Consider the following 16,975-nt stretch of genomic DNA (forward strand, 5'->3'; position numbering starts at 1 on the left):
TGAAAAGTATCAGTCGAATAATCAAAAGGATTATCCATCGAAAGACAATGAGCCACATCCATTGAGTGAAAGTAAACCAGTCAGTAAAGCTAAGCTAGCTAAATTAAATAAAAAATATGGATCAATTTCTAAGAACTTTGTTCCAAGAGAAACAAGTCAAGTAAAACAGAACAAGAAAGTCAATGTAGAGCATCTGTCCATTAAGCAATTAAATGACAAATTGGATAAAATTGAAGTGAGAACAGAGTCTAAAAGAAAAAACAATATGAATGGGAAAGTAGGAATTAACAAACACAACAACTACACACCGGATAAATATGCACCAAGAAAAACTTGTGTTAAGTGTGGTAGTGTTAATCATTTATTTGTTAATTGTAAACTTGCTATGCCTACTCCCATGTATGCACTTCCTTCATTTCCCAGCATGCCTACAATGCCTGTGAATGTTATGCCTACACATAATTTGAATGCACAGTTTGCTAATATGCCATTTGCACAAAATCCTTATTATGCTGCATTTTAGTATGCCACAAATGTCATTTAGCATGCCTTACTGGAATAACATGTTTGCACAAAATATGCCTTTCCATGTTAATCAACTTGTGCATGATAATTCTGCAATGATGAATAGTTTTAAGAGCTCTATTCAATTTGCTAAGGATGAATCTCAAATGCCTAATTCAAATAATGACAAGCCCAAGAAACCTAAGAAAAAGGAAAACAAAACAGGACCCAAGGAAACTTGGGTACCAAAAGCAACTTGATTTAATTTTGTTGTGTGCATGGAAATAGAAAGAATCTTTGGTATTTGGATAGTGGGTGCTCAAGGCACATGAATGGAGATTCTACCATGCTCACTGAGTTTAAGGAAATAGCTGGCCCAAGGAAAGAGTTGGCCCAAGGATCACTTTTGGAGATGACAGCAAGGGTTATACTGTGGGATATGGCTTGATTTCAAAGGATAATGTCATTATTGAAGAGGTTGCCCTAGTGGATGGACTCAAGCATAATTTATTAGTATCAGCCAGCTTTGTGACAAGGGCAACTCAGTAACATTCAGTTCTGAAGCCTGTGTTGTGGCCAACAAGAGAAGCAACAAAGTTGTTCTCACTGGAGTGAGAAGAGGAAATATGTGCTTAGTTGACTTCAACTCATCAAATGCATAATTTGTCACTTTACTATTTAGCAAGGCAAGTCAAGATGAAAGTTGGTTGTGGCACAAGAAGCTATCCCACCTTAACTTCAAGACTATGAATGAACTAGTCAGGAAATACTTGGTGAAAGGTATTCCTCAAGTGGAATTCTCAAAGGATGGACTGTGTAATGCCTGTTAGAAAGGAAATAAATCAAGGCATCATTCAGAAAGAAGCTTGATTCAACAATTGAAGAACCTCTACAACTATTGCACATGGATTTATTTGGACCAGTCAATGTGTTGTCAATCTCAAGGAAAAGATACTGCCTAATAATTGTGGATGATTTCTCAAAGTTCTCTTGAACATATTTTATAAAATCCAAAGATGAAGCTAGTGAATACATCATCAATCACATAAGGCAAGTCAACAATCATCCTGACTTCAAAGTAAGAAGAATCAGGAGTGACAATGGAACTAAGTTCAATAATTCTGTGATGAAAACATTTTGTGAAGAGAATGGGATCATGCATGAATTCTCAGTAGCAAGAACCCCACAACAAAATGGTGTGGTGGAAAGGAAAAACAGATCTCTTATTGAAGATGTAAGAACAATGCTAGAAGAATCAAAGTTACCAACATTTATTTGGGCCGAAGCTGTAAATACCGCATGCTACACTCAGAATATTTCTTTGGTTAATCAAAAAATGCATGACACCCTACCAATTGTTCAAGAATAGGAAGCCAATACTAAACTTTCTTCATGTCTTTGGCTGTAAATGTTATATCTTAAGGAATCAAACTGATCAGCATGGGAAGTTTGATGGCAAAGCAGATGAAGGCATTTTTGTTGAATATGTTGTTGGAAAAGCATATAAAATCTACAATCTCAGAATGGAATCTGTACATGTTGTGTTTGATGATAAAAAGATTTAAGGACTGCAAGATGGAGATTTCCATGAAAGCCTCAAATTTGAAAATGTTGAGATGATTTGTGAAGACAGTGATGATAAAAGTGATCAAGAACCAATATCCAAAGACAATGCAGAAAAGTCTACAACTAATGAAGCACATAATTCAAATCCGTCGAAAAACCAAGTGCATCATCTGTCGAAAGATAATCTGCATCATCCGTCGACAGGCAAAGAGAAACATCCGTTAATCCATCAATAGAAATTGAAAGCCAAGTTAGATCACAATCAGAAAGAACTCAAATTTCAAGTCAAAGATCCATAAACCCAGGGGGAGTTTCTTCTAATCAAAAATCTGTCACACATCAAGACAACAATGAGGCCTCTTCATCTAGAGCTAATCTACCTCAACAGAGAAAATGGACTAGAGATCACCCATTTGAACTGATTATTGGTGATGTAACTTCAAGAGTACAAACAAGGAAAACAACTCAAGATGAATGTCTATATAGCAACTTTCTATCTCAGGAAGAGCCTAAAAAGGTAGAAGGAGCTCTGTTGGATCCTGATTGGGTTTTAGCTATGCAAGAGGAGCTAAACCAATTTGAAAGGAATAAAGTATGGAAGTTGGTACCCAAGCCTAAAGGAAAGAATACTATTGACACCAAATGGGTATTCAGAAACAAGATGGATGAAAATGGCATAGTAGTTAGGAACAAAGCTAGATTGATTGCTAAGGGCTACTGTCAACAAGAAGGAATTAATTTTGATGAAACCTTTGCTCCTGTTGCAAGACTTAAAGCCATCAGAATCTTCTTAGTCTATGCAGCCCATGCCAATTTCAAAGTCTATCAAATGGATGTTAAAAGTGCCTTTCTAAATGGAGATTTGAAGGATGAAGTCTATGTCAGTCAGCCTCCTGGTTTTGAAGACCCAAATTTTTCAGAATATGTCTACTATCTTTTGAAAGCACTTTATAGATTGAAGCAAGCACCTAGAGCCTGGTATGATACTTTGTCAAAGTTTCTCTTAGAAAATCACTTCACTAGAGGTACTGTTGATAAACCATATTCTTTAGAAATGTTAATGGCTCTAGTATACTTGTTCAAATTTATGTAGATGATATTATATTTGGCTATACAGATGAAATTTTTTGCAAAAAGTTTGTCAAATTGATACAGAGTAAATATGAAATAAGCATGATGGGAGAACTAACTTAATTTCTTGGTTTACAAGTTAAGCAAGTTAGTGATGGAATATTCATTAGTCAAACCAAATATATTTATGATCTCTTGAAGAAGTTTGATCTAATGGATTGCAATTCTACAAAAACTCCCATGGCCACTGCAACTAAACTTGAATTAAACACAACTGAAAAGTCTGTGGATATTTCTAGCTATAGAGGCATGGTCGACTCACTTTTATATTTAACAGCTAGCAGGCAAGATATAATATTTGCTACTTGTCTCTGTGCTAGATTTCAGGCTGATCCTAGAGAATCTCATTTAATAGCTATTAAGAGAATTTTCAGATATCTCAAGGGAACACCAAAACTTGGCATTTGGTACCCTAGAGATTTTGGCTTTGATCTAACTGGTTATTCAGATACAGATTATGCAGGTTGTAAAATTGATAAAAAAAACAACATGAACCTGTCAATTTCTAGGAAACAAGCTAGTATCCTGGTTCATTAAAAAGCAAAATTCAGTTTCTACTTCTACAGCTGAAGCTGAATATATTGCTGCTGGTAGTTGCTGTGCACAGATTTTATGGATGAAAAATCAACTGTTGGACTATGGTCTACTAGTGAATAAAATTCCTATTTTCTGTGATAACACAAGTGTTATTTCCATCATTGAGAATCAAGTACAACATTCAAGGACCAAGCACATTAACATCAAATACCATTTCATTAGAGAGCATGTTATGAATGGTACAGTGGAACTTCATTTTGTTCCAAGTGAAAAATAACTTGTAGACATCTTTACCAAGCCATTTGATGAATCCACCTTCACTAGGTTGGTAAGTGAGTTAGGTATGCTTAATTACTCTTAATCTAATTTGGTGTCTAAGCAATTTGTTTTGCAGCCAGAATAATAGTTGATATTTCCTGTCAGGAATGTAAATTTTGGCTAAGTCGGAATTTACATCTCGACAGATGTTCTTTATCCATTGAAAATGAACATCCGTTGAATTATATCATTTGTCAAAGTATCAGTTATTACTCTGGGTACTTTTATCATTACCCGTCAAATTGCACTCAATCTTAGCCGTTGATTTTGAGAATTATCCGTTGAATTTACTTATAGCCTGTATGTATATTTCAACGGATAATCTTAGAATTTTGACAGTTTTCTGTATTATTAAAATGAATATTTTGGATTAGTTTGATTGGTTACTTTATTTCACTTTTTAGTTTTTTAACAGTTTACTTCTGAGAAAGTATATAAGCTAATTTCATTTCTATTCTTCACTTTTATCTTTCTCAAGCAATTTCCCTAACTATTTCTTCTCCAAAGCAAAAAATCTTTTTCTCTCTGCAAACTATTCTCATTCTTAGAAATGGCACCAGTAGTCAAGATCATGTCCCAATTTGGATTTGTGTATGAAAAGAATAACTTCGTTGTATTAGTAAACAATGAGATTGTTGCTTCTGATGATTACCACAAAGTGATGGATTTTATTTGAAGTTGCAAACTGAAGTATGTTATGCTGAAGTCTCTTGTTATCTACTGTGAAGTGGTTGAAGAGATATGAACCACTGCTGTTTACAACTCAAGTGACAAAACCATTACCTTTTCTCTCAAAGGTATAAACTATTGCATAAACAGTGATATAATTCGTGCTTGTTTTCAATTTCCTGAGAATAATACACTACACCCACACACAGACACAAATGTGAGTTCCATGCTCAGTTCTATGGGCTATGCTCTTGATCCCACCAAGCTAGGTGATGTCAGGAGAAAAGGTCTTAGAAAGGAGTGGAACTTTCTCTGTGATTCTTTTATTAAAGTATTTTCTGGGAAAATTAGTAATTTTGATGCAATAACTTATTCACTTATAAACATGTTATATATGCTGCTTAGTGATAAGTATCATAATTTTAGTGAGTATGTTCTATTTGAATTAGGTTTTAAGCTAGGAGACATTAAGAAAAGATCTAAAAACATATATTATGTTAGATTAGTTATGTTACTGGCTAACTTTGTTTCTGAAGATCTCATTATTGAGAACCCAACCAACAAGATTGATTGTTGGGTTCAAGAAAAAAGGGTTATTGTTGACTTAAATAGGGCAAACCATCACAGTGAGGTTCCCCTAGTTTACTTGCCAATCATGGAATTACCTCAGGTAAGTGAGGTAAATGTCTTTGTCTCTACTACTACTTCTCAACCACCTGCTTCTTTGCCAACAACTGTGGTCATGACACCTGTGACAGTGACCAAACAGGTGCCTACCCAAGCAACAAAACCAAAAGTTTTCAAACCCAAGTCAAAGAAAGCCCCCTCTAGTTTCTCTCAACATAAGCTAGTTGTAAAATCCGCTCAAATCCAAGAGGGGAGTATGAAGAGGAGTGAGACTGGTGAGGGACAGGGTGAACATCAAAAAAGCCCTAAGGATAAGGTTGGAGAAGTGAGTGAATCTCAGCCTAGCCACACTGCAGTTTCCCAACAAACTGCAGTGCTTAATAAGGAAATTAGCTCATTGCTAGTTCCATCCTCCCAAAAGGGTGTAACTATTGAACAAAGCTCTCAGCCAAGAGCACATGCCAAGAGGGTAAGGGACACAAACTCAACCCAAACTTATGCTAGAAAGAAGAAATCCAAAACCATTGGGGATACACAGGGTGCACACATTGTGCCTACTACAGTCAAAGACTCAGTATATGCACCTTCTCAAAGTCAGGTTAATGTGGCTCCAATAAATGTGGAGTCACAGCCAAAATCTTTAATAATTGAAGCACCTAACACACCAAACTCATCCACATATTCTCTGGATGTTTATATGATTCATACATCAATTCTTGATTCTCCATCTCTAACTCTCATGGAGGAGCCAAAAATCCAAGCAAGTGAGCATCATCTTTTAGATGATTTGTTGGCTCACTTGCCATTTCTTTCTGAGACTATTGAGACATCTGTGCAAAATCTCAAATCAATCACCACAGATTTTATAGTAGTTTCTACTCCAAACTCTTTCATTTCCACTATTTCAACGGATATTGTTCATCCGTTGACAAGTGATTGTATCTCAATAGATATGCTTAACAACAGTCATCCGTTGAAACTATCAACTACTATTTCGACGAATGTTCCTCATCCATTGAATATCACTGCACCACTCCAAGTTTCAACTTTAGTTACAAGTGCAGATGATCTGGTAGTTTACAATCACTCTTAGGACAGAGGGAAGGAAGTGAACTGAGTGAGAGACTGAGTTGCTATTAGGCAAAACGAGAGGAAAAGAGTGAAAATCTGCAAGCTATTTTTTCCAGATTGGCAAAAGTGAGTGAGTAGAGTCCCGCCATAGTAGGTGAAGGTGAGGGTGTGAGGGTGGGAAGCTAAGGGGAGCCCTTGATACAAGAACATAGAGATCATGAGATAAAAGCAGGTAAAAGAGAATGGGAAGAGCCCATTGTAAGTGAGTTAATAGATGTTAATGAGGCTGAAAAGAAACAACTAATTCAGCAAGAATATCAAGATGTCTTAGATTCTATTTTTTATGAAGTTGAGGCATTTACTCACCCTCTTTCATCTTATTAAGTCTTGGCTGAACAGGAGAATGTGGCTACTGAAAGAATGCTTAATTTGGTGTACACTGCTGCCTCTATATAAAAAGCTAAGGATGCCATCACAGCCATGCCACCCACAGTTGGTGATGATGTTGATCATGAAACTGGTGGTTTTGAGGATATTTTTGGGGATGAAGATGATGATGGAGAAGAGTTCATGGATATAGGGGGAGAAGCAGACCCTAGCTTAAGATCAAGCATGCCATCTTGGGTGTTTTCCAAAGCATGTGATGAGCACTAGGGGTGCACATGGGTTGGGTAACCCGATTAACCCGACCCGACCCAACCCTATTTTTAACCGACCAGGCCGACCCAATATAACCCGAAAATTGAATGGTTTAAATAAGGCCCAACCTGAATTTTATGGGTTGGGTATGGGTTACCTTTAACAAAACTCTATCCCAACCCAACCCGAATATGTAGTGAGCACAATAAGCTCATCAGCCATCAGGCCTGGTCCATATATCCATCAGCTTGTCTTACTTTAACCTAGGTTAAACGTAAGTTGTTTTTGTTGCGCCTCTGTGAGTTTATTACATTACACTTAGTCACTTACATTTTCTTCAGTTTCACATCTTAGGTCTCCTAGATTCTTACGGATAACTACTAACTAGTAAGTATCTTAACTCTCTGTCTCTGCTCTTTAATTATTTCAGTATTTGTTGAATGTATCTTACCTCTAAAATCTATGTGTTTTAAGAATTTGTTACTTGTTACTTTTTAGTTGTTACTTGTTAGTATGTTTTGTTTAAATTTGTAGTGAGGTGTATGTTTAAAAGTCTATTACAGTTAGCTTGACCCTTAACCTGTTTGATATAATGATTAACTGAAAAATATGAGTTATTGTGTTAAAACTTCCTTTATTTGCGTCTTTGTGACATAATCTTATGTTTATTTTGACGATTATGATAGGTTAAATTGTAACTTGCAAGTTGCAAGTAATGGACAAGTTATTTTCTAAGACATCTCCCCCGCCCCAGTTAGCTACAATTCAGACCACAAAAACCACTCCAGATAATACTCTCACTCCAGAAAACACTCCCACTTCTACCCAAAATACCACTCCAACTCCAATTTTAGAAACAGGTCCCAACCTTACTCCAGACACTACAAATATTGCACTCAAATCACCTAAAAAAGAAGGTGATGATGATCCGTTTACATCTAAAAAAAAGCCAACCAGAATTTCAGACATTTGGGACCATTTCACCAAAATTATTGGGGGAAATCCAAAGGATCCGAGATGTACCTGTAACTATTGTGGTGCTAATTATGCTTGTCATTCTAGGATAGTTGGGACAAGCAGCTTATGGGCTCATTTAGAGAAGTGCAAGAAAAATCCAAACAAAGTATGTGATAAAAAACAAAAAATATTGAGCTTTCAAGCTGGTAACAAAGCAGGAGGAAGCTTATTAGCTCTCACATTTAATAAGGTGAGATGTCGAAGTGCATTGGCTAAGTTCGTTGTAAAGGATGAACACGCATTCAATGTTGTCGAAGGTGTTGGTTTTAAGGAGCTTGTGCAGGAGTTACAGCCACAATTTGTTGTCCCTAGCAGAATGACTGTCACTAGAGACGTGTATCAACTATTTTGCAATGAGAGAGTGAAATTAATGAAGGATCTGACCAAGGCTGGCCAAAAAGTAAGTCTAACTACTGACTGTTGGACATCTTGCACACAAATGTCTTATATGTGTTTGACTACACATTACATTGATCCTGAATGGAACTTATAAAAAAGGATTATTAATTTTTGTCAAGTTCCAAATTATAAAGGTGATACAATTGGTAAGGTGATCGAGGCTTGTTTACTAGGTTGGCAGATTGAAAAGGTATTTTCTATAACGCTTGATAATGCAACAGCCAATGATGTTGCTGTTGGTTTTGTGAAGAAAATAGTTAATGGATGGAAGGGTTCTGTTCTTAATGGAGATTACATTCATGTGAGGTGCGGCGCTCATATATTGAATCTAATTGTGAATGAAGGGCTGAAAAGTATGCATGATTCAATAGCAGCTATTCGAAATTCTGTGAGATATATACGAGCATCTCCTGCTAGGTTGCAAAAGTTCATGGGTTATGTGGAGTGAGAGAAAATTGATTACAAAGGAGGCTTAGTTTTAGATGTCCCTACGAGGTGGAACTCCACATTCTCGATGTTGGATGTTGCTCTCAAATTTGAAAAAGCCTTCACAAGGTACGAAGAGGAAGATGATAAGTTTTTAAGTTATTTTTTGGAAAAAGAAAATGGGAAGAAGATGATTGGGCCTCCTACTTGTGTTGATTGGGAGTGTGCCACTGTATTTGTCAAATTTCTCTCCATATTTTATGAAGTAACTCTGAAATTCAGTAGCACTTTACAAGTGACTTCTAACAACTTTTATCACGAGATATGTGAAATTCATACCCAGCTGAGTGATTCAGAAGTTATTAGTGACCCTTTATTATCTGGTATGGCTGTGAGCATGAAGGAAAAGTATAACAAATACTGGGGCACTGCAGAAAACATCAATCCTCTATTATTTTTAGCTGTTGTGCGTGATCCAAGGTACAATATGAGGTACTTAAAATTCTGTTTTGACACTGTTTATAATGCTGAGACCGTTGCAAAGCTTGTCGTCAAGGTGGAATCAGTTCTTCAGTGTTTGTATGCTTGCTATGATGTCGAGGTTGATGGCAAAAGTAACAAGGTTAGTTTGAAATGAATTTGAATAGCTAGTATAATTTAGTTTAAATGCACCAGAAAAGTATGCTCTAGAGTTTAAATAGTTTCCACTTGTTTATATTGTTTGACTTTGTAAATTGAATCATACAATTCATTAATTTTGTGTCTATCTTATGCTTGTATAATTATTCTTATATTTATTAGGACACCAAACTTGATTCCCTATCAAAGAGTGATGGCAAGGAAACACGGAGGAGACTACTGGAAAGCTATTTACAGTACCAACAAACATTTGTTAGCGAAAAAAAAAATGATCTTGAAAGGTATTTGGTGGATGAACCATTAAACCCGATGATTGCTCCTTTTGATATCCTACAGTGGTGGAAAGCTAATTCTGGTAAGTATAAGATCTTATCTATGATGGCTAGAGATGTGTTAGCTATACCTGTTTTGACAGTAGCATCAGAATCAACATTCAGTACTAGTGGTCGTATTTTGGACTCGTTTAGGAGTTCTTTAAGCCCAAAAATGGTAGAGGCATTGGTTTGCACCCAAAGTTGGCTCAGGGGAAATCATGGGTGTCTTACTTCAAGGGGGTATCTCGATGAAACTCATATATATGATTTTCTCGATAAAGGTAATAAATTATAAGAGTTAGCTTCATGTTATTTGGTATGCCCTGCACGGTTCTCTTCTTCTTTCATAAACTGAATTATTTATATCTTTTTATTTGTTGTAGACAATGTGAAGAAAACTAAGAAGAAAGAAACCTCTTCGAAGGAGAATGTCGTCAATGTTGATGACTGATGATTCCAGGAGGCAGGATGCTTGATTAAGTTAAATTCTTTTTGTTATGCTGTGTCGTAGATTACCAGACTATGATGGAATATTAACATCAAGTTCATGCCTGTTTAAATTAATTTGCTTTTGTTTTGCTTGCACTATGCCACTGTGGTCAGAGACTAGAATGAATGTTCTGTTGAATTTGTTATTCAGAGTTTGGACAATATTTATAATATTTTGTGTGGTTAAGAACTAACCACTGACAATTATGAGTTCTGTTTTAATTTGCAATTCTGGATAATTAGTTTTGTTTAAGTATTTTAATATTTTATTCATATATTTATAAACCGATCAACCCGAGCCGACCCGACCTAACCCAACATATAATCAAGAGGGTTGGGTTACATGTTAATTTTTTTTAGGACGGGTTAAATTTTTTCCAAACCAAACTAGTTGGGTTGGGTCATTTTTATAGTCCCAACCCGGCCAACCCTACCCATGTGCACCCCTAATGAGCACCATTTCAAATCTACTCTGTCTCACATCATTCAACAAACTCAGATAGCTCTTCAAACTACTATAAATGCCAACACCAAAAGCCTTCTACAAACACATCTGCACTCTCTTCAACTCCATCAAATTCAATCTCTCAAACAAAATCAGGATGTCACTTAACTGAAGACTGAAATTGATCAAATCAAGAAGGATGTCACTGAGAGGTTGGATGTTAAGTTTCCTAGAACCACTATGCTGGACATCAACAGACAACTAAGGAAAAATTCTGATCTAGCCAGCACGGTGGATTCCTTAGATAAAAGGCTCAAAACCCTGAAAACTTCGATTACTGAGATCCATCTCCATCAAGCCCAACAAACTCTGCTACTTCAAAAACAGGTGGCTGCTCATACCTCAACCTCCACTCAACTTGATGCTAACAAAAAGGGGGAGAAAGATATTATTCCAGTTAGCCATGGGGAGTCAACAAGTGGGGGGGCAAGTGCTAAATATTCGAGTGAGCAAAGTGATTGTTCCGGCAGTTACTCTCACAAAGCCACCAGCCTTGGACAGCATTGATCTGATCAAGATAGCAGCTGCTAAGTTGGAATTCAATGAAAGATCTAAAAAGCTTGATATTGCAGTAGTTGATCAAGAGTTGGATGCTAAATGGAAGAAGCTTGATGAAAATATCAAGAAGAAATTTGGTCCAATTGAGAAGCAAGACAAGGTCTTTTCTCATTTCTCTCAATTGAGACAAATTTCAGCAAATGAAATGAACCTAGGGAACTTGGAAAGGGGTCAACCCTCATCAATCAAGTCTTCAAAGGCCAATGTGATTTTTCAACCAAAAAGGAATTATCCAAAGAATTCAGACAAAAATCCACTGGACCTATCTTATGAAACCCCTTAGGCTAGATGAAAAGAAGCTGTTTGCAAGGTCTATTGCCTTATCCAAAGATCCCTGAGATACAGTGTCAAAGAACATAATTGCTAAGATCTACAGGAATGGTAAACTAATCTGTGTAGTGGCTAGACATCCATAATTTGCAGAGGCTAAGAAAGAGGAAAAGGTGGGGCTCAAACAACAACAAAAGCAAACTATATTAGATGCTAAGAATCAAGCTAAGAAGCCTGCAATCACAGAGGATGTATTGCCAACTGAGACATCTAAGAATCTGGATGAAGGAAAGAAAGAAGAACCAAAGCAGATAAGGAGAAAGTTTAGATACAAGATCCATGCAAAGAGGAAGATAAATTTTGATAAAGACAAGGAAGATTACATGCCAGCCCAATCTATAATCACAAGCCAATCAGTCATACCTACTGTGAAGGAGGCTGAGTTCAAGGTTGATCCCAACATCACCTTTCATAGTGATCCTGTTGTTCTAAAGGCTGAGCCTATAGATTGGGACAGCTTGCCTCTTCCTGATCTAAACATTCCCATCTTTGCCAAACAAAAGAAGATAAAAGAAAGAGTAGTCAAAACAGTCAAGCCTACCAAGCTCAAATCCACGCAAGTGGCCAAACCCAAACCTACTATCAACAAAGGAGATCAACTCTTCATATGTGACATCAAAGAATTTTCAGACATAAATCTCTATCTGGATGAGCTTGAAGAAGTCAGATCTATTGATGCCTACAAGCACTTTCCAGAGAGACTAGTCTTTAGGTACAAGGGTGGTAAAGAAATTATATGGCCACTTCACAGAATTCTCAATGAAGGCTATACAACTTTGGTGGTTATCTTCTCCTCAATCAATAAGAACTTTGGATTTAATATAGTTGCCAAGAAAATGGTACTAAACAAGATTGAGGAGATAAGAAATAGATGGAGAGGACCAAATGCACTCCCAAGAGTATTGACTATTCCCTTCACTGGAGATAGGGTGCATTTGAGGCCATACTGGATTATGGAGTTCAAAGATGAGAAGAACATTAAAAGATTCTTCAGACTGGAAGATCAGCTAAAGATTACAAGCAATGAAACTCTAAAAGAAATACAAGAAAAGCCGGATCTAACAAATAATGAAGAATCAAAATTTTTCAGACAACTCCAATACCAGATTGAAGAGAATAATGTGAAGCTGGGAAAGAAGTCAAGGCAATCAAGGAAATGATCTTAATTTGCTCAGTCTAGAGGAGCACCTTGAAAATGATCTGTAAGACTCTCTACAAATTTCACTTTGTGAGAATTTTCAATAAATTGCAGCACTTGTAAATTTTATCTACTTTATTTCATTCTATATTCATAGAGTGTTTTGTTATCATCAAGTTTCTCTTAATTTATGACTACAATTCCAGTAGACATAAATTGAGGGAGATTGTTAGAAATATGTTGTGTACTTGATGATTAACTCAAACAAAACACTAAGTAGATTTTTTATTAAGTGATTTTGTAGCTTTCAACAGATGATCATTTCAATATCTGTTGAAAGAGTAGCTTATATAACAATAAGACTAGTAGCTCATTTCTGCATACTTGAATGGCTTAGTGAACTTGATGTTGTAGATTGTTCAAATCATGTTAACTACTAGAGTGATATGCATGATAGGTTGGTTAATTGTAAATATTAGATGCTTTGTAATCTTGTGTAAATGAAGTAGAGTTAGCTATCAAGAAGACAGTCTCAACGGATGATTTGCAAAGCTTTAACGGATGATCAACATAAGTCTCGACGGATGATCAAACAGAGTTCCAACAGATGATCAATCTAAGTTTCAACGGATGATCAAACAGAGTTCTAACGGATGATCAATCTAAGTTTCAACGGATGATCAGACAAAGTTCCAACGGATGATCAATCTAAGTTTCAACGGATGTTCAAATTCAAAAGAGCAGTTGATAGTGACTTGACAGTCACATGCGTTGGTTGTATACAAATGGAATGTGGCAGCCTGTTTGAAGGATTTAGAGAACAAAGAAGCATTTCCATTTCCATGCTAAACAGATGATTTTCAAAGATGCTGGAAAGAGAAGTATAGCAGCATGAAGTTAGAGTAGATATAGTTTATCTTATTATCTTATCATTTTATCATGTAACTTGGTGATATATAAACCAAGTGTAGCAAGTTGAATAAGTATCCAAGAAAGTAAGAAATTACAAGAGAAATAGATAAGGCAAAATATGTAAAGAATTTCTCAGTTCTTGTTCTTCAACTTGTAAGCAGTTGTGTTCATTTTGAAACACAGAGTTCTCTACTTAATATATATCTCTGGTGGAAAAGTTCAATCTACCAGAAAGTTTTTAAATACTAGTATTTAATTGCTTTGTGATTTGATTTTCATTTTACTTTTATTCTGCACTGTTGCAAAATCAAACACAGTTATATATTTATAGTACAACTATTCTTAAAATTGAAAAGAAGCCAGAATTCCATTTAACCCCCTTCCGTAATTCTTGTTTAGATTGTTTGTGAATAACACTTCCAACTCAAAGGCTTGCTCACACACACTGCTACCTGCTCTGGCATCTGGAAACCTACAACACGGTAGGGACTGCTAGGAATGCTCTGGAGAGCGGTGCACCTAAGTCTGGCCATCTTCTTTTTTAACTTCCATGGTTAGATTAAAGTAAAATATATGAGCAAGAAGCTCAGCAAGTAACTATATAAACAGTTCTATAGTGCAGTAATAATATCAATATCAACATACGAGGCATTCTATTTTAAATATCTAGGTGGCAGATTTCTATTTCTGGCTATGAAGGTGTTATGAAAAAAGATTTGTGCTTCCAGGAATCAAGGCTCAAGATAGGGTGAAAGCCGACATTCATCACAAATCATTAGCAGGACTATGAAGTGTTTCGCAACACAAGGAAACAAAGAATAAAACTTTGAAACTTATCATCAATGTAAACTAACATGGTTCACAACATTACAACCAAAACGAAGGCTCCAGTTGTTCCGAGAGAGAGAGAGAGAGAGAGAGAGAGAGAGAGAGAGAGAAGAGGAGAGAGAGTTCGGTGTAGGAGAGGGGAAAAAGAGAAGGGATGAGGGAGTTTATATAATGGATTGGCAGGGGTAATATGGTAATTGTACCATATTTTGATTTTTCTTTTGTCTTTTCTTTTATTCTTAAACTCAAAAACGAATTTGGATAATACATAACTCTCTTAGAAAAGGTGAAAATGACATGAATAACAATTGTAAAATATAGATCTTGAAATTATCTTTCTAGCCATACTTTTAAAATAATTTTTGAGCATAGGGTTTATTTTATATGAATTTTACAAGTTAAGCTCAAATAGAAATAAAACCCAATAAAATCCTTTTAAAATACGCTGATCACGAAATAATTTCATCTATTATTTTTAGAAAGTATCCAGGACTATTTCGAAGATAATAAAGCAAATTTCACGTCTTGACCATACTCTGATAATTCTAAAAAATATATATAAAGGTTCAATAAACCTTATTTAAATCAAATAAATCCCTTAAAATCAATTAAAAATTTCCAGATCACATAATCATGCACATTAACAGGCAACAACATAAATTCACATATCACGACTCATTTTGAAATATGTTGAAGCATAAAAATTTCCCCTTTTTATTAACATTCACTTTTCGTGTAACGGGCCGCGTCCGACTAACGGCTTGACGCTGAGTGTTTTCAACTACGCTTCACAATCATACTCTTTATACTAGCTAACACGTCAAACTGGAATATAATATTCATTTAAACATTCTCATTTCACATAATAACACATAATTTTTCTAATTACACTTTACTCGTATAATTAATTCGCGAAAATTTCCAGTCGTTACATGATCCGGTTGTTATATACTCAATGACAAATAATTATCTAATTTTACTCAATCGAGCATCAATCCTGAAAGTGATATTAAAATCATATATATTATAAAAATTAACTATTGATATTATTTTATTAATATGAATAAAAACGTAAAAGTGAATTATATATGATACACATTACTAACATACTACAATATTGTACCATCAAAACCTGTAAATATAAAAACAAAATATGAAAAAAAATAGTTTCAATAATCAATTTCAAATATTAATAAATTCATGTCCCACATATATGGATGAAGACACATATGCTTCAGCGGCACACAGGGGAGGAACTAGGGGGGACCGAAGGGAGCCCCGGTCCCCGCCAACTGCGGAATAACCCCAAAATTTTAATATAAAATTTTCAAATTTACCATCAAAAAATTTTTTGGTCCCTAGATTTAAAAAAAAAGTTGAAATTGAGAATTGATTATACAAAATTTTATTGATTTTGTTAATTATTTCATTCAAAATAATATTGATTAGATGGAAATCATGGAATTTGTTCATTAATCTTAATAATTAATAAATAAACATATAAGATAAAGATAGTACAATTTATAACAAAAAAATAAGATGCTTAAAGCTAAAGTCTAAAAATAGAACATACTTGTTCAGTTGTTCTGCTCCGGTCCCAAAACCCCCAATACACACTATACTTACAAGTTACAAAATTATAATCCCTAATATCATCTCTCTTTATCTACTCTACCTTCGCATCTAATCCGTAAATATGAGTAAGAGAAAAGAGATTACATCCAATTTTCAACCCAAGAAGAAGCAAACAACTACTTGTGAAGATGAAGAACCTTCTGCCGCCTCAATTGAAGTCACTGGAGATGGAGTTGAGCCTCTGATTTTTGGTGGGATAAACAGAAACTCCGAGCAAAATCCTCAAAATCCAGAGATTGTTAATGAAGGTATTGATTCTGAGAACAGTGATGAAATTATTGATTTCAATTCGTTTATACGTGATCCTGGTTTGCGAAAATAAATTGAGACTTATCATCCAAATAAAAAAGATTTAATTAGGAGAGCATACATTGATCTTGGCCCATATCAACCTGTGCAAGTTTATCCCTTCTCTGGTCCAGAAAATCATCCCCGTCGATTATTTGATAGTGTATATTGAAAAGGAGATTGCGGAGACCATTTCTGCCGAGGAGATCATTGATTCTTTTTATTTGATCAAAGAAAGGCGCGCACATCTCAAATAAATCGGTATATTTTCTACTTTTATTTATTTTGGCCCCCCATGTTAGATTCCTGGTTCCGCCCCTGGCGGCACAGTAGTATGAAGTTGAATAAATCAATTATTACACTCAAGTTTGATCATCATTAATAACTTTTTTAAAAAAATAATTAATAAATATGGGGTGAAATTATAATTTCAAA

At 35.4% G+C, this 16,975-nt stretch overlaps 1 protein-coding gene across 1 annotated transcript; it reads left to right on the plus strand.

Moving 5' to 3' along the window:
• Positions 1–8,992: 8,992 nt before the first annotated feature.
• On the plus strand, positions 8,993–10,308 carry LOC141713180 (zinc finger BED domain-containing protein RICESLEEPER 2-like). Its single transcript, XM_074516474.1, has 3 exons — positions 8,993–9,526; positions 9,706–10,138; positions 10,241–10,308. Exons 1-3 carry the CDS (start codon positions 8,993–8,995, stop codon positions 10,306–10,308), a joined length of 1,035 nt encoding a protein of 344 aa, XP_074372575.1.
• Positions 10,309–16,975: the final 6,667 nt, after the last annotated feature.

The sequence above is a fragment of the Apium graveolens genome, chromosome 1 (genome assembly GCF_009905375.1).
Source record: "Apium graveolens cultivar Ventura chromosome 1, ASM990537v1, whole genome shotgun sequence".
Lineage (NCBI taxonomy): Eukaryota > Viridiplantae > Streptophyta > Magnoliopsida > Apiales > Apiaceae > Apium > Apium graveolens.